The sequence below is a fragment of the Scardinius erythrophthalmus genome, assembly GCF_964197995.2.
Source record: "Scardinius erythrophthalmus genome assembly, chromosome: 22".
NCBI lineage: Eukaryota > Metazoa > Chordata > Actinopteri > Cypriniformes > Leuciscidae > Scardinius > Scardinius erythrophthalmus.
This window is the reverse complement of record NC_138242.1, coordinates 9,114,801-9,137,952: the sequence shown is the minus strand read 5'-3', so window position 1 is coordinate 9,137,952 and position 23,152 is coordinate 9,114,801. Positions and strand designations below refer to the sequence as shown.

The 23,152-nt window shown below is 37.9% G+C and overlaps 1 protein-coding gene across 1 annotated transcript; it reads right to left on the bottom strand.

Moving 5' to 3' along the window:
- Positions 1–112: 112 nt before the first annotated feature.
- cavin1b (caveolae associated protein 1b) lies at positions 113–20,579 on the bottom strand. Its single transcript, XM_081353271.1, has 2 exons — positions 19,725–20,579; positions 113–2,730 (listed from the first exon to the last, which is right to left on the bottom strand). The coding sequence occupies exons 1-2, from the start codon at positions 20,232–20,234 to the stop codon at positions 1,873–1,875; spliced, it is 1,368 nt and encodes a 455-aa protein (XP_081209397.1). The 5' UTR covers positions 20,235–20,579; the 3' UTR covers positions 113–1,872.
- Between the last annotated feature and the right edge of the window lie 2,573 nt (positions 20,580–23,152).

The window sequence follows — 23,152 nt, the reverse complement described above, 5'->3', positions numbered from 1 at the left end:
TCTGTATAAGTAAGAAGAAATACTTGCTGTACTTGTAATTATAAAGTACAATGCAACAATAAAGTGCAAAAATAATACATTCATTTTGATCAGTCAAGCAGAACTCATGGAATGTGAAGCATGATTGCTTTTATTAACACATTAGTGGTTAAGACGTGTGACATTACAAGAGAGTATTCATATGCTTCATCAGCTACACAAGCAAAAATAAAATAAAAAAGCTAAGATGCTTGAAATAAAAAAGCTAAGATGCTTATAGAAGAAGTTCTGCAGTACGCAGTTACTGAAATGATACAATCTGAGCATTTAAGAGAATGAAGGTAACATCTGAGAAACGATTGTGCTCTCTAAGTAATAGCAGTGATTCATAATCATATGCATTTAATTCAAGATCAGGAGGCGCTGATGACATTAGCTGTAGCTTTTTGCAGTTCATACCTATTTTTGCTTATTATATGTTTGTGCTCTTTGGTCTATAAATGAGGAAGGGTTCATCGCTCATTGACCTACTATAACATTACCATACATGTCCACCAGGGGACGTGCAAATGTTACACAAACAGTATTGCAGTTCATGACATTCTGAAACCAAGATCATTTTATAGACCTTTATACTTCATCTATAGTCAATGTATTTTGATAGTTTCCAGCAAACCAATGCAAAATATTATGAGGATAAAACGTTTATTCATATAATATTTTCTTGGTGTTTCATCTTTTTTTTAACTATAATTTGTGTGATTTTTCACAATGGGACAAAAAACAACAACAACAACAACAACAACAACAGTGTAACAGTTTGACTATGACAGCCTGTTTTAAGGAAATTATTCATTAAACTCTAAGCTATATAAAAGATAAGTAAAAATGAGCACTTAGAAGCAATACTTCAGGTTTTCTTATCTTGGTTTGTTCTTCCACCTTCTATGAAAAGTGAAGAACAGTCTGTAGCTCTGAGACTAGAACAAGAAGAAAAATAATCAGTCACACTTTATATTAGGTGGTCTTAACTCCTAAACCTAACCATACGTCAAAGTCATTAGCAGGAAATGTGGGAATTTTCCAAAACAACATTTGGCTATACAGTAAATCTATAGTCTTGTGGGTATTTCATGTTAGTGCATAGTAGTTAAGGCCACCTAATATAAAGTGTGACCAAATAATCTTCTAGTACAACAGAACTACCTGTCCAAGAAGTCTGTTGTTCATTTGATCAAGCCTATCTATTTCATATAGTCAAAAATGTCAGTTCATTCTTTCCAGCTAGCATAAAAATGTTTCCAGAAACCGTATTTCATCTTATTGGTCAGCATGCCTAGTCCCTGCCCCTTACCCTTATCAAACAAGGTGAACTCAAGGAACTAAGATACTTGGACTAGTACAGTAAAACTCTCAGTCGCACATACATCAGGTGAACGGAGTCACCTTATATTTGAAACATTTTGCTGCTAGAAAAGACGTAAATACACACATGCAAACGGATACATTCACATTCTCCTGCAACATCCAACATCTGGATCAGCAGTACAGCACACATGTTCAGGGCGCCTACACAATAGAGGTTATGTTATGTCAAAGAACGCTGCAACACTTTAATGGGCGCAACGGCTGGGAGGACAAAAATCTGGGTTTGGATGCTCTATAGCAAACCAAAAGCTTTTCTTTTTTTTATCGATTACAATCTAAGAGAGTTGTGCTTTCAGAAATCATATTTGCTGCATTGACACTTGATATTAAACTGAGCCGGCTCATCAAAATGGTTAAAAACTTATTTGATGAATTCCCACCCATCAAATGTTCTAATGTGTAAGCGCCAAACACACATATGCACATGCATACACACAAACACACACACACACACACACACACACACTAATCGCTGTCTCTGTCATGGTCTTCCACCAACACCAGCTCATCTCCCCTCTCCAGTAGCGCCCTTATCTCAGGGCTGTCTTCTGTCTCGTCGTCTTCCTCAACCATGTCTCCTCCTTCCATCTCCATCTCCTCATCTTCTCCTCCCTCCATCACTGCGTTCTCCACCTCCTCTGCGTCCCCGCCGACTTCCACCATCTCGGTTCCCTGGATCTCCAATTCTCCCTCACGGATCTTCTTCACGTGGAAGGTGAACGGTGGAACCTTGTAGACAGCCGTTTTGGAGCGGGCATAGATGACGTGGTCAGGAGTGAAAGACTTCATCACCTTCTTCTGCGAAGTCTTCATCTTCTCCTTGCGCTCGGGGTTCACAGACATGCGAGTGGTGAGTTTGCCCATCTTTTTCTCTATGTTGTGACGTGTTTTCTCCAGGTTCTCTCGGGTCTTCTGTTTGGTCTTCTCGAGGTTCTCCTTGGTCTTCTGCCTGGATTTTTCAAAGTTCTCTTTGGTCTTCATGCGAGTTTTCTCCAAGTTCTCTTTGGTCTTTTGTTTGGTCTTCTCCAAGTTATCCTTGGTCTTTTGCTTGGTTTTCTCCATACTTCCCTTGGAGAAAGCCGTTTTGATGCTCTGGACGCGTTGCAGGCTGCTCCGTTTGATGCGCTCTGCTCGAGACTCCCCAATGGTCTCTTCGATCTCCACCTCCTCTTCATCAGAGGACAGGTCCAGATGGACTTTCTCTCTGTCCTCACCTTCATCCTCTGCGGCTGCTTTGTGTTCACCTTCAGCTTCTCCTTCCACAGGCTCTGGAAACTTCATAGACTTGGCCACATTGACTTTTGAAGGTATTTTCACCTCGTCCTGCAGAGAGACACCAAAATAGTCATATAATTTACTGTCATGAGGGCAAGCACACATACACAATTCTCAAAACAATTGTCTTTCTTTATCAAGGTATACAAGCAGAGAGAATCTGTGGCGGGCTCCGGGCCTCAAGCCATAACCTAATAAAGAACCTAACTACCGCCTACCAACATGCTACCATTATTCAGGCACCACTATCTATTTTCCCCAGAGTTGTATCTCTCTCCTTAAGGAAATGAGAAAATAATAAGCATCCTTTGCCAAAAGCATGTAACAGATCTCCAAACTAAGCACCACCAAAAACAATCAATGTCCTGTCTTTATTTAACCCATTTAATGGCCCTATTGTTCAGCATCCGTACTAGCATTGATGGTGACCTTACTCACAAAAACACACCCACCCACATGCTGAATTTACAACAAGACCATTATTTGGGAGAGTATTTGATTTCACTGAGGTCCTGTTATTATTTTATGGGTCACTACAAACACTTTATCATGCACTTGTATGGTATGTATCACTTAAAGAGTCACCTTTGGCATTATAATTTTTTTTTTTATTCCTTTCTTACTTCGTTCTGTATTAGTACATATGTTCATAAAATGGTTAAATAAAAGATAGTCTTGTGTCTTTTCAATATATATTTTACATTTTTATTTGAGATGATCTAATTTAGCACAATGTAATTTATATACCTTCCTTATGTAATAAACTGTATAACATGTCACAGAACTTCAATTTAAAAGTTACTTTCAAAATCTAACAGGTCCCCATTTCACAGATAGCCCTTTTAAATGATGTCAAATGTCAAACAAGCACGTGCAGATAATGCATAAGAGCTATTTTTTAAAAATGACAGATTAATAATTCAGAGGCCGACACAGGGAAAACATGCACAATGTACTGCTGTTCCTCTTATGTTCCTCAACAGTGTTTTTGTTTTCTTTCTTTTGTTGTTCTTCCATTCTTTCATCGCCCTTCCCTTCCGACCTGTCTCCCACCCTCCTGCCCGACCCTAATTCCCTGCATTCCATCCCGCGAAGCCCCTCGTTCCCAAGCGCACTCTTTTCTACAGCATAATGCTCTGACTTGTTTGTAAAGGAGACATATTTTCCATCCGTGTGATACATTGAGTCATCCCGTTTTGCTACGGTAATGTCTTTGCCAGCATTCCCAGGCCAAACTAACTAATACAAGGATGTCTTTTCTTATTGTTTAATTTATTATTTCCTCTGCATCAAGCAGGGACAAAGGATCTACACAGAAAGCAACAAACATGGAATCAACAAACAAGTAAACAAAGTGTTGGTGTAAAGGTGTTTTCTGCTGCTGTAAATGTTTGTATTTGCATTAATCTACTGTAATACCCCCAAACACATATCAAAACAGACGTGTTCATCCCACTTGTTCATACTGCATTAATATATTAATGTCTTAATATTTGGGTTGTACCATGAGGATGATATATAGTATGCCTGATTTATTTAAGGTCAAGAGTTTATTCTGTGTCAAACAGAGAGAGAAATATTAGAGTAAACCAATTATTAATACCAATAAGAGCTCTGTCAAAGTTGGAAAATGTTCATTCTAATGGCCTTGTATGGCGAAATTTTAGTGAAATTTCACAGCCAATAAAAGGTCTACTGTCCATTGTCAATAGTGTAGCAATGTATGAAGCACAACTAACACAGAAATCACCTTTAAACCAAGCAGCTTACACAAATCTGTATGACTATCTGGATAGCTCTGAATCTGTATAACTTGAACATGAGGAAAATCTAACGCCATCTAACAACCAATTCGTACGAATTAATTTGCATGAGTTGGCGTATGAATCGGGCAACTCGTAAAATATGTACGAATTGCAGTGAGATCAGGTTGGGAAAATCTGCCTGGGAAATTTTTTTGCCATCTCACAAAACTCTTAATTGTGCAGATTCCAATATAAATGACTAGATTTCTCCTGCGAAAATCGAAAAGCGCACCTATACATGCTAAAAAAAATTGGGGTTGTGAGGACAAACCCATGGACAAAAATGGACAAACCCAACCGTTGGTTAATTTAAACCAACGGTTGGGTTGGTCCATATATTTGACCCAAACATGGGTTGAAGCAACCCAGCATTATTTTTTTAAGTGTAGCGATATCAAGTTTCGCAAACTTTCTGTTCAATAGTAAGTACATCAGCAATGTTTAGAAAACTGTGCTTGTCAAACTATGTCTTGGGGTCAAAGTAAAGCCTGTCGGTTAATGTATGGTCTTTTAGCATGTATCAGATGAAACAGTGGAGATCTGACAGGAAAATGAAGGGAGAAGAGGTCATGTCACAGGCCAGATTTAAATCCAGGTCCCCTCAAGCAAAATACCTTCTTATGGTGTATGACGAACAACACACTTCCCTAAAGAATTTTAAAGTAATGAACTTTGCTAGATGCTAATGCTTGCAAGCTAACACAAACAGTAGGCTACTGAAAAGTCTCAAGTATCATCAATACATTTTTTATTACACAATCAAAAGTATGAACTAGAATATAAGAAGGGCATCTAATCTAAGCACTAAAGACCCAAAGGTCAGAAGGTCGCTGATCTTGTGTAAACAACATTCTGTAAAAGCAGCTGTAATGGAAGAAACAGTAAGATGAAACATGTTAGAGGAAGTTAGGCAGTCACCTTGGTGAGCCCACATCCCAAAGTGCCTCTCTCAAGTTAATGTTGCATTGTTCTGCTGAGCGGAGAGGAAGGGAAACACGCACTCCACCACTAGAAACCATTGGAAAATGTGAGTAAATGTGAGTATGAAGGGAACGATAAGAGCTGGGGAGTTACTTTTCACATTCCCAAGAAAAATTCCCTTTGAAATTGTTCCCTTTTGAAAGGCTAGATCCTTTCAAACCATGAGACAGAACTCACTTTATACGTTATTAGGTTCATATTTAGTGTAATTTGTGTAAAATGCATGGCTATTTTGTTGTGAGCATAGTTTGAGCATATAGCATAACAATATACTATTTTTGACTTCATGTGTGCATGACAAGGTTTTTACAAAGATCTATAAATCTAACCACAAAATTTGACATTCATTTGTAATGGTATACTTTAGCATACTTTAAAAAAAACAGTACTTATGGTAATAATACAATTTAAAAGAATATACTTAATTGTGAACTGAATGTAATGTTTTTGGACACTTAACTGCATATTAATTGCAATTAAATGAAAATGTATTATAGTTTAAATTGTATTAAATGCGGTAATAATTACTTTAGAGTGCTTTTTGGACCAATTTAAGTAGGACTTAAGTACACCTTTATATGTAATTTCATAATTCAGTTGTCTTTAAATATGGTTAAAGTGTAATCCCACCATCTCACCCTTCACACACACAACACAGTTGCCTTAGAAACAAGTAACACAGTATCTGAGTCAGTGCAGCAACACGTTTTAAGGAATGAGAAATGAATTCTTCCACTTTCTTTCTCATTCTGTCTCTCATCGTGGTCAGGGAAGAAAGATGGTGTCATGCAACGCCTTTCTCCTTTTTTTCCTCTTAAACACAAGGTGTTCTACACGTACGTACACACACACACACACACACACACACACACACACACACACACACGTATGAATTACTTTCAGAGACTGCTTGGACTTTTCCATGAACCAACCACAGAAGCATGGAGGGCCGTGGGCTACAGAGATTGACATAATATATGAGCACAGGAACAGAAGAGTTGTTTGTGTGTCTCTGAGACAGTGTGAACAAACACAAAATGAAACAACAAGAGATCTTTTGACTGTGTGTGCGTCACATGGTGTGTGGTTTGGTTAACTGTCTCTCTATCTGCTGTCTGTCTGACTCTCTCATGTGTTTGCAGGTAGGTTTGTCATATGCTGATATAAGCTGGCTTCAATCCCAGGTGGGGTTTCCTTTCCTTTATACTTTCATTTATCCGTCCATTTTTCAGACTCTGTCTGTCTTTTTTTTTTCATATGAAAACAGTTTTTTTCCTCACATACCACAACTTTATATCTCCACAAATGAGAAGAGAAGCGTTTCATTATGGTTCACCACAGAGTAATTTACCAAAAATGGAAATTTTGTCATTATTTATTCTTCTTCTTTCCAAACCCATATGCTGGAAAACAAAAGAAGATTTTTTAAGACCCTAATTCTTAACGTTTAACTTTAACTTTAGGTCCAGATTAGTGAACCGAACAATTTATTCAAAAATCAAGATTGATTCTTGAGTTCACCTCACTGACTCTATTTCTCACAGTATTCTTTTGGAGATTGATGAAGAACAGCCATTGAATGTTAAAAACCTGCACAAAGTTTTCTTCAAAATATAAAAGTTTTGTTCCAAAGAAGAAAGAATGCCATACGGGGTTGAAAGAACATGGTTGAGTTTAATGACAGAATTCTCATTTTTGGGTGAACTAATCCTCATTAGAACAAGAAACCGAGCTGAAAATGTTTGCACATGTCAGCAGACTGATAAATGAAAACACTGTGTGTGCACGGTGGAATATTTCCACTGCCTCACAGAAGCGTCTCTTTTCAGCCACATGTGAAGAGCTCTTTCACATCTGCCTGCCTCCAGCCTGACGTGTCTCTATGGCGACGAGGGATTCCCTCCCAAAACACCCTCCGCCCCACCTTTCCATTCAAAGCCACAAACTACAGCACAGGGTCAGGGAAGAGGGAAAATGAGTGGGTGTGGGGTTTTCCCAAGAATATAGCACTGGATGTGTGGAAGGGAATCCTCCGGACATGTTGCATAACTTCATCATGGAAGGAAATGAAAACGTGGAACACCAGGATAAGGGAGTACGTGTGGAATGTGAATGTGTTTGTCGAGCACAGATGGCTTTGGTAAGATTTAGTTTCACACACACACACACACAAACACACAAAAAAAACATAAAAACACACAACAGTTTTTTGTAGTTAATTTACGATCAATCACCAAGTTTTTAATATATTTTTATGTTGTAATACTTTCAAATTGAATCTACAAAATAATGTAGATTCAACATAAAACGATATTTTTTAAATATTTGTTTAATGTCATATTTTTACTAAGCACTATGAATCACTGATGCCAGTACTAAGTTATTCAGTCAAGAGCAGTGAGTGATTTTCTCTTTGTCTTTTGTTCTTTGATTAACAATAATGACAGACAGCAGCAGGTTTATTAGGCTGCTGTCACTTTAAGAGCTGACGCACATGTCAGACACACATCCTATTTTCTAACAACTTTTTACGTTTATTTAACACTTTTTAAATGTAAGACTGTGCTTCCGATGATACTCGAAAAAAAAGGGAATTTTGATATAATTTTGTTTGTTTTTGTCCATTCTTTAAGCACGAAAAAGAGCCCAATGCGGAGCTGGCGTGCTGTGTACAGCGTGTCAGTACACATTTGAGTTAAAGGAACCGTATGTAAGAAATGTTTTTCAATTAATCATAAAATAGATGATATGACATGTCACTAGACATTAAGAAATCATGTTCATTTCAAATACTTATATCACTGACAACAGTAGTCCGTAGTAGGCCAGGATATTGTCATTTAAAAGTGAAGTTGCAGCCCTCAACTGATGTTGATGTTGTCATGTTATGTTTTGGCCTGATGCCCCACCCTCCACCTATCTACCAATCACAAAGTCGTGTTTCAGCATCCGGGTTGCCAGCTCTGCTCTAGTTACCACAGCTGCAGCTACAAACGTTCCTGCTGGATCCTGCAGCCTATCTGGGGGGAGGGGGAGGGGATACACCACTCAACAGTAATTTGAAAGTGATTGCAGTACCAGTTTTGGCCACAATCTTACATACGGTTCCTTTAAATATTAAATATTTTTTACACGTTATACTGAAAAAAAAAATTATCACAAAATGAACACTTTAATAACTAACCCTAATTAATAACAAAAAGGAAGGTTTAGATGGATTTAAAAAATAGGGAAGTCTACATGATTCACAACTATACAACATCATTGGAATCACAAGTTTATTTCCAGCTGATGAACAATAAAAACACTGAGAGCAGAATCCACCCGACTTGAAAGTGCCAATACAGTAGTTTGATTCTTTTCAGTTACAATACCACACATATACGTAGATGCCACATTCCCTTCTCCACTGTTAACATGCTCTCGATTATTTCAAGGACCAGCTTTGACCTTTCCAATATGGTAGACGGCTTACTAAAGCGGCCCATAGAAACAGCCGCTAATGAGGCATCTATGTATTGGGGGCACCTACCAAATTACATGACTTAAAAACAGAAGGAGAGAGAAAACATTTGTGTGGACATACTCTAGAGAAAAGTCTATTCTTTTCAGCTGTTCTTTTGCTGAGTTATTTTCTCTGTAAAAGAGAGAGAGAGGGAGAGAGAGAGGGAGAGAGAGAGAGAGATTTGACTATATAAAGTGATGGTATGCTGGCTTTCCCTGCAGGGAATATTTGATGAATCAGAGGCTGTTGTTGAGATAGAGAGAGCAAGGCTGTTCAACTGTTACAACACCAAATTAAACTCTTTGATGCCATAACACTGGCAGTTTACATGGCAACCGCACAACAATATCCTTATGGTGACCATCAAGACAACTGTGGCAACTGTGTGTGCTTAGCAATTGCGGCTGTCCTCGATAATTCACATCCATGTGGAGTTCTGTGTAAACTTTAGGAAATCAATATGCTATAAAATGGCAGAGTCCATTGGAACACGCTGCTCTGAGAAAGTGAACATTGGCATACAGCATCTGGAACTCACAAAGCAATTCTTTATTTTCATATTCATCAACAACAGACTGTTCAAAAATGTTTCCTAAAGGTTTAAGGCATGGCGCATGGAGCAACTCATGCGTTTGTTGCCATGTTGAGTTTTATAAGCAAAGCAGGCAGTTTCCAGTCTGTGGTAAGCTGCAACCCATTTCTTAAACTGACGTTTTCCTATATGCAGTACAGTGAAAAAATATTTAGCTTGTTGTTCAGAACATGCCATTGCCGTTGGTTGGTTCTGCCCGCTGATTTAGAGCGCTGTCTGGCACCATGATCACGGTTGCCATGGTGCTGCTGAGTTACTCTTTCCAATAACAATGGAGGAGAGAGGTTAGTGTTTACACAGAGATTTATGACTGTGTGGAACATCAGTACATCCTCTCTGTACAGCCGTAGTAATGTACCAAATGCTCCCCACAGCAAAATACTGATTCAGACTTCTGTTTCTTATTTTTACACTTTTTTTGCCCTGCACCAAACGCTAAACAGCTCTGAAAATGAATACGAAGGCTTTCAAATTTCTAACACAAAAGGATTCCCTTTGTTAAAATATCATACTATTGGCAAATAATAATACATATCCAATCGTTAATATTTCTTTGGCAAAAAAAAAAAAAAAAAAAAAAAAAGGCAATCCCAAATGGTTTACAAATGTGAGAAGGCAAAGTGAGATATAACTAGCAACCATTGTGAAAAACTGCCATGTTTGGGATTTAAATGCATTTTTTTACTCCCAAAATTTAAAGGGATTGTTCACCCAAAAATTTTGTTATTAATTACTCACCCTGATGTCGTTTCAAAACCCATAAAACTTTCGTTCATCTTCATACCACAAATGAAGATATTTTTGATGAAATCTGAGAGCTTTCTGTCCCTCCATTGACAGCTACGCAACAGACACTTTGACGCTTCAAAAGGTTCATAAATCAGTTGTGGTAAACGGGAGCTCAAGAATGCATGCTTAACGTGCAAGAACCAATGAGGTTCATTGTCATGCGTTATGCACGTTAGAGCTTCTGCAAGAACGGATGATGTTCAATATCTTGTGTTACGTACGTTTGAGCTTCCGCAAGATCCAAGGATGTTCAATATCTTGTGTTACGCACGTTTGAGCTTCCGCAAGAACCAATGATGTTCAATATCTTGTGTTACGCACGTTTGAGCTTCCGCAAGAACCAAGGATGTTCAATATCTTGTGTTACGTACGTTTGAGCTTCCGCAAGAACCAATGATGTTCAATATCTTGTGTTACGCACATTTGAGCTTCCGCAAGAACCAAGGATGTTCAATATCTTGTGTTACGCACGTTTGAGCTTCAGCAAGAACCAATGAGGTTTGTTCGCGCACGTCAAGCAGGTTCGGTTTATGATCACTGATCAATTTTTAAATGTGAATAAAAGCCTAAATTCAATCTGTTCATCATATAAAGTGACGAGTCTCTTCAGAAAATTTGGGCTAAACCGCTTAATTCATATGGATTAGTTTTACAATCTCTTTATGAACTTTTTGAAGCTTCAAAGTGGTAGTTGCGTAGACTGTCAATTAAGAGGACAGAAAGCTCTCAGATTTAATCAAAAAGATCTTCACTTGTGTTTTAAAGATAAACGAAAGTCTTACGGGTTTGGAACAACATCAGGGTGAGTAAATGATGACAGAATTACATTTTTTGGGTGAACTAACACTTTAACAGTGTGTATATACTCCAATCCACAAATGGCCTGGGATCAATCTCTTTCTCCTTTATTATTGTTGTTGCTGTTTATACAAAGGGGGTAGTTTCTTGTAAAATAAAGAAGAATGCTACCTCTGTGTAGGCCCACTGTGACCATCATTCATCTCAGACAAGGCACACTGCTGGGGAGTAGCTACCTAAAAGTAGCAATAGCAATAGTAGCAATAACTACTGAATTACTTTTTTTCCAGTACAGTGTCAGGAGCTATGTTTTTTTTTTTTTTTTCAACGAGTAGCTGTACAGTCTGTCTTCCTAGAATATCCACAAGTAGTAGGAAGTCTGATTCTTTTTTGTTTGTTTGTTTTTCATTTTATTGATTCAGTTCATTCAGATTAAGTATGTGCGACATTTTACATGTACTTTGTATGGAGTGGTTTATACTTTTAGTTATATGTAGCATAAATGTATTTGGTCATTTTTATATTGTAACCGCTATTAAATACTTTAATAAACCGATGTCATAAAGCTTTGTCTGGAAACTACAGATTTATATGGATAACGTAAGTGGGCATTGATTATGTTTGTGATGTTAGCCATTTACTGGGAAGATTTAAGGGAGACACCCCTTAAAAACTGATCATTTCAGACATAGGTTCAGAATTATCCGCTTCGCGTCGTGACCGCATTACCACCTCGGGTGTGCATTATTTTTCTAATAATTCAACGGCAACAATAAGTCGTCAATTATTCCTTACAAAAAAATCCATGTCATGACCCCTTTAACACACTTAATTAATTACTCTGAATTAAAAAAGTATATTCTTTTAAAGTATATTATTTATGTACCAAGTACATTTAACAAGTTAGAGTTTACTGAAGTGTACTGTTTTTACTGTTTTTTTATGTTGTTGCTTTTTTTTATTAAGTTAACAAAGGGTATCTAAACTGTAGTTTAACTTCTTTAAATTACAAGTAGATTGTAGCTCATACACAGTTTCAAAGAATCCTGAAAAGAAGGAGAAAATGAAAGATGGAGGGTAGGAGATAGAGAGCAAACGAGATAAAGCCAATGCCAAACTGAGAAACATGGGCCAAAAGCCAGAGTCATGCTGTTATGCCTCATGCCCGTCTGAAGATTAACTGCACAGAAAGAAATCAAAAAAGACACACAGCACTGGGCCGTGCCAGCGGTGGATATAGCCATCCATTCTGCTATTCCCTTCAACAGGACATGATGCTTTCTGATCAATTACAGAGAATAACCCAACTTCATCTATGAGCCTTCCCCCCCTCTCATAATCAAACAACTATGCAGCGGATCCTATTTATAGCAACCACTAGTGCCGTTCCTTCCCTTCTCACAGATGTGTGTGTGCTAGCTGTGTTTTAGAAGCCCAGATGTCGTTCTGTTCTCATAGCGTCACCCTGCATGCTTCTTACTGTCTGTTTCACAAACTTTTCCTCTAATGCTCTTGTTTTCCAGGTCTCATGCGCTGTCTCTCTCTCTCTTCGGTCAGTGGAGAAAGCCCCTGCCTCGCTGAAATTGCTTCCAAAGTGACACAAGGCAAACGGGCTTTTCTACATGACGCAGACAACGGGAGTATTTCTGTAACTTTGCCATATATGGTCTACCAGTGTAACGGGCAGTTAAAATACATTAGTTATCAACTTACTCCAGTATGTGATCAGTCTTCATTATGTAAGTTATATGATACACTTATTCCAGCATTCCAGTCTCTATAAGGTGGACAAGATCCAAGTTTGTCCTACTAATTTCTCACTTATCTCTACTTAAATTAAATCATCTTAATCCATTGCTACAGATTTCTCACCATAATCAAAATATTTTAGATTTTAGCTCATGGACTTTTGAGGATTGACTTTCATATTGCAGCCTATTCTGAACAAGATCCACTTAGAGAGGAAGAGATTGAAACTAACTAACAAGGGTGTGCTGAAGGATCTATTTAATACACTATAAACAGCTACAAAAATCTTAAATGTTTTAATTATGCAATTTATTCTATATTTATATTATTTCTATTTGAAACAAATGATGTTTTATTCATTAAATAATTCTGAAAAAAAAAACATTTATCATGATTTCCACAAAAATATTTAGCAGCACAACTGTTTTCAACATTGATAATAATAATAAATACTTCCTGTGTGTGTGTGCGTGTGTGTGTTTCTTTTTTACATTTACTGTGAAATTAATTAGCTTGCATACCTTATTATTATTAGATTATTAAACTGCTCACATAACAGCTATCAGTGACAGTCATAGCAAATGTATTCAACAGTTTGAGGTAAAGTTCAGGCCATTGAGCCGTCAGGATTTGGGAGGCAGGGAGTATCAGGGTGTGAAAGGTACAGGCAGGTTGATAAATGTGTGATATACTGGCAGGGTAGAACTGAGTGGTTGCAAAATGAGATGAGAAGCAAAAGAGCTGGATGGAGACGGGGGAGTTTTAGGAGTCAGGATGCCTAAAGAATGAATCACCACGGTAAATATGAGCTCCACTTTGTTAAAACACCACACCCTACCACAAAACCCTCCTCTCTTATTCCCTTTCCTGCTTTCACTGAATAGAAGAAAATAACAAGTGGAATACACCTTTAAATCCATGCCCAGAGGGCCCAAGAAGCAACAATGAATGTTACTAAAGTGTTAGGAGTATGGAGTAAATCACTCCGCAGAAGTAGCAGTGCTTCGCCTTCTGAGAATATAGTTCCCAGTATGTATACGGTTAGAAGATGGCTGTGTCTCATGTGACCTTGTTATTTGTACACGCTGTGACTATACAAATCACAACATGTAAATAGGAAAGTGTTGGTGTTATTTTGTCACTTATTGGGAGCAGTATGCTAGCTGGAGCCATTTACATCCACTATTTGTGCTAAGCTAGGCTAGCAGTGGGTGCATCAGACAGAGTTACGGCACTCACGGAGATGAGAAGGGTATGTATGGGCTTATCTAACTCTGGGGGATACGGTGAATAAGTCCCAAAAAGTCGTTCCTTTAATATATTAATAGGCTATAGGCTATGAAGAGTTATTCATTCATTCTCACTGTAATTAACACAATTATTATTGTTTAATTAGCTCATAGTAAAGGAATTGTTTATTGGTTATTAGAAGTAAATATCTCTCACTAGATTAGGTCACGGAAAATGGGAAATTTCATAAATTAAGTGCTTTAAACCAAACTTTATTAGACATTAATTGCATTCATATTCAGTGTTCCTTAAAATGTTTACAGATACATTAAGCACAATTAAGTGGTGCACTTAATTAATGACTTTTTTCCATTTTCCACGACATATTCTGAAGTGAGAACTATTTACAATTAATAAGTTGTTTAAAAAAGCATAAAAAACATTATCTTGCTCTTTAAATATGAGCTAATTAAACAATAATAATTGTGTTATTAATAGTGTTATCCAAGCATTTTTATTTTATTTTTATTTATTTTTTTGGGGGGAAGGGAATGAACCTATGAATCTTAGTGATGCCATTTAGTAACCATTTCCATTTGCCATTTCTTAGTAACCTCTATTGTTTTTGGACTCTTTTGCTAGCAGAAAAAAATATCATAACTGACTGCAGAACATTTCTACAATGGGATCAGTAATTGAAAATATTTGCTGCATCCACACCACTAGGTGTCAGTATAAGTCCAAGACAACTGCAATATCGGCCAGTGCTACATAAACAAAAAAAAAATTACAGAAGTCACTTTTAAGTCCCACCTAAATATCAAGTTTCACTCATAAATCTTTCTTAATTAAAATGGGTTCTACACATTGCTTACTGTTGACATTAAATAAAGAGAACGTAAAAATGTAATAATTGCAAAAATCCAAACGTGCTGCAAGACATTTGCACTTTTACTATAACCTGAAACACATTACACACAACTATGATGCTTAACTGATGCCAACTGATCTAAAAAAATAAGTAAAAAACCTTTTGTCCCACTCAATTGAATATCAAACACATAATGAAAAGAGTGAATGAATTATGTCAAAAGCATGTTAGCACAAGATGTAGCTGAGTGAGAGACAGTTGTAGCAGCAGCAGATGACAGGATGAATGCTTGTGATGATATAGAGGGGTCAGAAAGGCAAAGACTCAGCAGTACTAAACAAGTGTCTAGGACTATGATTACAGCTTCTATCTGCTTGAAAGAGAAAAGACCAAAGTTGCAATATTGACCATTTTGATTGATCCTATTGCTTTTTCTACAAGTGTCCCATCTCCTCTTACTACTGTCTCTGCTGTAGTCTAACTACATTACATTATGACTAGCTTTCAGTAGCTTGTCAGCTAGCTTCCACAACACTACATGACAGTCCCTGCTGAATGACAACTATTATTCTTTCACTCAGAACAGAAGAGCTAAAGGTTGTGAAGAGAGGGGCGTCTCCCTTGGGCAGGGACACAAAAACTCCCCTAAACACATTCTAACTCGTGACCCTGGAGTGTCTGTCAGACACACATTTCACAAATTATGAAATATGGAAAGTTGGCCTACTGTGCTAAAGGAGACAAACGATTAGTTTGCTCTTTGTCCTTTAAACCATTTCAACACACCCGTCGAACATGCAAATCAGATGTGTGTGTAATTATCTAATGGTTAGATTTGCATGCCATTGCTGAAACGTCTTGGCACTGATGAGTTCAGCACTCTCCATATGACATGCATTAGGCCTGAAACGTATGCAAGTTTTTGAATGTAAACGCTTCTACAGTACCTACTGAAGATTGATTTCAAGAGACACTGTGCTCTAAAATGCACCAGAATGCAATTTATAACACAACACTCAGCATTGCTACACAAATGGTGCTATAGCAGACATTAGCATAAACTATTTTCTACTGTCAGTTGTTCAAAACAGCATCAAAGAACTAGTGCCAACGACTGTTTTTTTCACCTCACGTCCTCTGCATCTGAGCCAAAATGTTACATTTTAACGCACCAGAAAGATTGACGGCTAATAGCCAACTACCATGAACATTCGCGCATGCGTTAGAGGAAATAACTTATAACTACAAATAACAAGGTCACATGAGACACAGCCATCTTCTAACCGTATACATACTGGGAACTATATTCTCAGAAGGCGAAGCACTGCTACTTCTGCGGAGTGATTTACTCCAACTCTGAGCGAACTCTCTGCTCCTCACCACGGGGCTTCTCAGGTGCTGCAAGCAAATCACTCCGCAGAAGTAGCAGTGCTTCGCCTTCTGAGAATATAGTTCCCAGTATGTATACGGTTAGAAGATGGCTGTGTCTCATGAGACCTTGTTATTTGTACACGCTGTGACTATACAAATCACAAAATAGGAAAATTTTGGCGTTATTATGTCACTAATTGGAAGAAGTATGCTAGCTGGAGCCATTTACCTCCAGTATTTGTGCTAAGCTAGGCTAGTGGTGGGTGCGTCAGACAGAGTTACGGCACGCACGGAGATGAGAAGGGTATGTATGGGCTTGTCTAACTCTGGGGGATACGGTGAATAAGCTAAAGTCCCAAAAAGTCGGCGTGTTCCTTTAAGGGATACAATTATTGACCACAGGGGGACTTTAATTAAGTGGCTTTGATGAAAGTAAATGAGAAATCCACTAGCAGAAATGTGGAGTTATGTCTGTGAAATAATCTGTTCATTTTGGATGTATAGAAAATTATCATCACAAAGGCTACACATTTTTCTAATCAACTGTAATATCACTGTAGTACCATTTATTTAATGTAAACCGTTTATTTAATATGTTTTATATTTAATATAAAAAAAAACATCAACACCAGTTGGCTGTTTGCATGTCAGTCAGAAGGTCTATTCCTCAAGTGGGCTGGTTGATCTTGGCCAAAATAAGCTGCAGACCATGGCAAAGTCAAAAGTCTGACAACTCAAGACAATAAAGCGAGAATGCATGTTGTATAATGTATGTGATGCTCACATACATCGACCAAGTATTCACATCTATTTGCATATTTGACTTTGTTTCTCTATAGAAGAAAAAGAAGAGGGATTGAGTAAGTAAATGAAGGAACAAATTAATGAAAAGAGTGGAATTTGATCGTCCTAAACTTGCAAAATAACAGGGTGGAATTGTGAGCGACACACCCGCCCTCTCTGATGAGCGAAGGAAGGATATTGGGAAGAGTAATTAGTGGAGTGTGTGTGCGTGGGGCGGGCAGCTCCAGCCTCTTCTGACTCACTGTGTGGAAACTCTGAATGTTCTTGCGCCACTGTGCAAAGCTGCAAGCTATTACACATCGCATTATACAGCCGAAAAAACCTCTAACTACAGACAGACTGTCTGAGTAAATCTCTCTGACTATTTTTGCATGAGGCTACCATTTTTTAGCTTTCCCCACTATCCCCTACTCTGTCCTTACCCTCTGTTCATGTTCTTCCATTCCCTCTTTTCCCTAACAAACCACTCCCACCCTTTTTAAAATAGTCTCTGGATTTTGTTTGTGGTATTTTCCATCTCTGAGAGAAAGAAAGAGACCTTCTCTACATTAATCCAGCATGACTGCCGTGTTGGGGAGAGAATGCATGTAAAAACATGTCAGTGTTCGTTTATTCTGCGGCCATCAAACAGAATCCTGCTTTTATAAGGCAGCAGGTAGCCCAGCTCCGAACACACACAGTATGTGTGGCCGTCAGTTCACACTAACACAGTTTTTTTCCTTCAGAAATCAGAATACATAAAAAATACATTTAAAATGCTTTTTTTTTTTTTTTTACTTAAAGGGATAGTTCACCCAAAAATTGTAATTCTGTCATCATTTACTGGCCCTCAAGTTGTTCCAAACCTGTATGAGTTTCTTTCTTTTGTTGAACACCTAAAAAGAAATTCTGAAGAATGTTGGTAACCAGACAGTTAAAGGTAGCCATTGACATCCGTAGTATTTATTATTTATTTATTTTACTATGGAAGTTAGTGGCTACTATCAACTGTCTAGTTACCAACATTCTTCTAAATATCTTCTTTTGTGTTTAGCAGAAGAAAGAATCTCAAACAGATTTGGGACAACTTGAGGGTGAGTAAATGATGACAAATTTTTCATTTTTGGGTGAACTATCCCTTTAAGCCACACCTTAATGTCTGAATATCAGATAACAAAATGTCACGAATAAAAGATGCTGCTTCTTCTAAGAAGTAATTTCTTCATTATTTTTTGCCCAATGGCTTTTAATCATGTGGGGATTTTTAGCATGAGGTCAGTTCACACAGTTGTCCTAGAGTAACCAGGTGTTGTTTTATGCATTATCCACCAACATTTCACAATAAACATGACCAAATATCTCTGTAATCTTAAATTTACACTAAATTTTTATATTTAATTTTACACAAGAAAAGTCTGTAAAAAAGGTGTACTGCACTAATAGGAAGATTTTTAAACAGATAAACAAACAGATTTTTCACAAGTGTTTTACTCGTATTGTGAAGCACACATTAAGTTTGAATGAAATGTCTGTAAACTTAATGAAAAGGGTATGGGTAAAACAATTCACAGATTGTTTTCTTACAGTGTATCCATATGTGACTTAAACTTCTTGTTATATCTTGAGCTTGAAAAGTGTGCTTATATTTTTATTCTGTAAAACAAGTGACATTTGGTTTGATATTTTGTTGTAATGCAATGGCATTCATGCATTTTAAGTATGCAAACACTTTTAGTGCCACTATAAAAATGGTTCTATTTAATAATAGTAAGATATCCTGGTCACACTTTAGTTTAGGGTCCAGTTCTCACTATTAACTAACAACTACGACGTTTTCCTCAATAAACTCCTAATTTCTGCTTATTAATGTAAGGTAGAATATGGTCATGCAGAATAAGGCATTAAAACGTGCTTAAAGAACTAATAAACAGCCAATATCCTAGTAATATGCATGCTAATAATCAACTTTAATAGTGAGAATTGGACCCTAAACTAAAGTGTTACCCATAAACTCATTACCCAAAGCCACACCCTACCAACTAACTGAGACATGTGATGTACCCTGCATTTTACATTACACTGGTAGGCCTATACAAATGTATTATACAAATCACATTTTAAAAAACACAGTTGTGATGTCTTCTACAAAATATCTTTGGAAATTATGGAAAGAAAAAACACAAGCGAGATCTCGTCAATATCCGAATCGTTTCTCCCAGACACCAATAACTTTTACGATAACTTTTACAAAGACTTTTACTTTGTTTCTCTTAAAAAAAAAAAAAAAAAAAAAAAACACAACAGGAATATTGCTTCTAATTTGAGAAGAGATCTCAACAGTGAAGAGATAACGATAACGTTTCTTATCAAGATCTGAGCTATGAGCTATCTGTTGTGCATTCATTAGATCTATTGCATGTCAACAATTGTCATTTGTCTCCACTTTTATTCATCATAGAAAATTTCAAGACAAACATTTAAGACAATGTTGATGTTTCATTGAAATGTAAGTGAGAACTCGTGAACCTGAGCAATCATATAAGTGTCGTCTGTGTGCACATCCCTCACCTGGTAGATCATGACTTTGAAGTTTCTTCTCTTCAGAAGTTCGTTCTCGTTACTCTCCAGGCGTTTGATCTGCCCGGCCTGTTTCTCCATGTTCCCCCGCACCGACTTCACGTTCACGCTCACCTTACGCACCTTCTCCAGCATCTTATTGACCGTGTTTGCCGTGGTGGTGTGGTTCTTGGACAGTTTGGTGAGTTCCCCCTGGATGCCCATCACTGATCTCTCCATCTCCTTTTGACGGGCTTCCAGCCCAGCCTGCGTCTGCTGGATCTGGTCCACGGCTCCGATGATTTTGTCCAGCAGCGCCAGGACCATGACTCCATTCATCTCACCTTTCTCTCCCTCACCTGCCTCTTCTTTCTCAGCGGCATCTTTTGTTTTGTTCTCAGTGTTGACTTCATCTTCATCATCAGAGCCTGGGAGGTTCATTTCATCTTCTGAGATCTCAGTAAGGGATTTGTGCAGCTCAGGCACCTCCAGGTGCAGATGGCTGTCTTGAATCACTTCCATGTTTAAAAGCTTAAGTATCTAGTAAAATCAATGGAATGTGAAAGGATAAAAGCAGTGGAAAGTTCTGTGTCCTTACTCGCCTTTCTTTCTGCTCTCAGGATTCCCCTCTAGAGTTCACCTAACTGTTCCCTCCTCTGTCACACTAACCACATCTGCTCTCCTCTTTCTCTCTCTCTCTCTCTCTCTCTCTCTCTCTCTCTCTCTCTCGCGCGCTCTCTCTCTCTCACTCACTTTCTCTCTCTCTCTGTGTGTGTTTGGGATCTGGCCAGAGCAGCAGAGGCTGGCAAGTAGGCTGTGGACGGTCTGTACTGCATGAGCGCTGGGTCGTGAATGCCACACTTTCCTGTGAAACCCTCCAGACAAATCAGCTGCGTGCCAGCTGCCTTCCTCTTACCCACTGACACTCCCCCTGCACTGTGTGTAGCTCTACATGTGTGTGTGTGTGTGTGTGTGTGTGTGTGTGTGTGTGTGTGTGTGTGTGTGTGTGTGTGTGTGTGTGTGTGTGTGTGTGTGTGTGTGTGTGTGTGTGTGTGTGTGTGTGTGTGTGTGTGTGTGTGTGTGTGTGTGTGATGGAGAGCAGTGCTCCACCCTGTGGCCTGCACTGGGACCCCATAGTAAAACAAAAAAAAGTCTACATTTAGAGTCTATGAAGAGTCCATGATCTACTCTAGAAAAAGTAGTTTTATTCTGTGCTCACTGGTTTTGCCAAGTAAGACATGTTCCTGGAACAACATATAGTCGATCCTGGTACATCATTCCAATCCAAAAATGTAATCCTAACCCTATCCCTACAACTAAACCTAACCCTTCCCATAACTTATCCCTAAAATCACAGGGGAATATACTGATGTAGATGCACCTAACCCTGGTTGTACTGGTAACTTGACATAAACTGTTAACTTGTCCCTCAAATCTGATTTGATTGATTGTTGACTGGAATGTTGATCCAGGAACATGTTGTACTTGGTGAAATCATGTTCACCTTTATTCTACATAAGGATGGTCCACCTTGTGGCTGTCATGATCACATGACCATGACAAATACTACACCCCTGAAATAATAGGACATAACCTTGTACAGAACCACAAAAGGTTATTAAAACATTATTTAAAATGTACTTTAAAGGTGTAAATTATTGTTAAGAAAAAGGCATGAAAGCGTGCTCTCTTTATGGGCTCTTTACTGGCCTTATTGTACTGGCCTAAGTACAGTTTTTTTTTTATGATATACTTTTTTAGATTTAAAGTTTACAATTAAGTGTAATTCTTTACAAATTTCAACAGAAACGACATACAGCATCAGTACATGTGGCAGTACACTCATTTCAAAGGCAATAGAAATAATTCTGAAATTCCTACTTAAGGGTAAAACATTCACTCTAAAATTCAACTTTAGCATTTTGAACATACATTTTCATTTAACTGTAAATAACATGCAATTAAGTGTCTGAAAACATCAGTTTGCACTTATCCTTTTTAAGTATATTATATCTGTAATAAGTACTATTTCTAAAGTGTACGTCTTTTTCACAAGGGTGAACTCAAATATTTCTTATCAAATTCTGCCAAATCAAATCGCTATTTGATATATATCTACGTAAATATATATAATTGCAATAATTGTAAACTGTAGCTGTAAATGTTACTGTATATCAACAATTGTCTAATCTGTGTCTATTTTATACCTCCTGATGAATTAGGAAAAAGGTAATACTTATATGAAACAATTCCAAACTCCAAACTCGTAATATCTTATAGCAAACTCTTGAGTAATAAAATTTCCCTCTGGGACAGTGCTGTATATGTGTGAAGATAACATGAGGTTCTGGAGAGTGTAACAGTATTAGACAGGCACAGACACAGCGAGAGCTGGAATGTCATCCAGACCTGCAGGGTTTTTCAGTTCCCTAAAGGCCAATTTTTCCCATACAGCACGTTAAAAAAAACCCTATCCAAAGGAAGAGTTTACAAAAATAACTTGAGCTCTTACTGTATGCGTGTGGGCCCTGCGTGTGTATGCATGTGCGAGTAAGTGTACTATTCCATCTCATCCCTGATGGTCACAAATCGGTATGATAATCACATGCACAACGAGGAAGAGGAAAGTCCAACGCAGTCTTTAAATCACAGGAATATGACTGGCAGGGAAACGCAACCAGCCATAGTCAATATCCGACATCCAAATAATGAAACAACTTATGTACACAGGATAATGAGGGGAACACAGCTGAATGACATGATGAAATCAAATTAGTAACTATGACAACAAACAAGGCAGGGAGAATGGTGCAAACAAACTAGCTGAATGCTACACTGATAGAAGGCTATACTATTTTAGAGAGAATAATGTAATATTCAGTGAAGATTCATTGATGAGAACATTACTGTATTTCCTTTCCAGTGGAATGGAAAAATGGTTTTGTGGATTTGGAGTGTCTCCAAAAATGAGCTCAGTGAAACTTTAAACATCAGAGGCCCTGTTTACGACTGGTAGTAAGATGCATTTTGAAGTATTAAAACATATTAAAACGTTTTGAGCTTGTCCACTTTCTACCATTTCCAGAGTTAGTCGTAAACGCATTAGACCGGATTGCTTTCGTAGTGTAAACGCTCATGTAGTCGAATGTGTTCGAACAGCCACAGAAGACACATTATGTAAACATTGTGGGAAGACTGGATTTTAAAGTCCAACTGAAATCAAAATTGACCCTATTTACTTTGTTAGCGCATATTACTAGTCTTGTGGTGAAAAATTTATCCGTGCAAGTTAATACACAGAAAAAAATTGTTTGCCGTCGTAATCTTTAATCAAAGTCTGAAAAGTTACTTCCGGTCTGGAATGGCGTTCCTTTTCTGATGATGTAGGTTTGACGGCTTGGGTTGGGAAACGCTTAACCACTCCCCTCAAACCGTTAGTC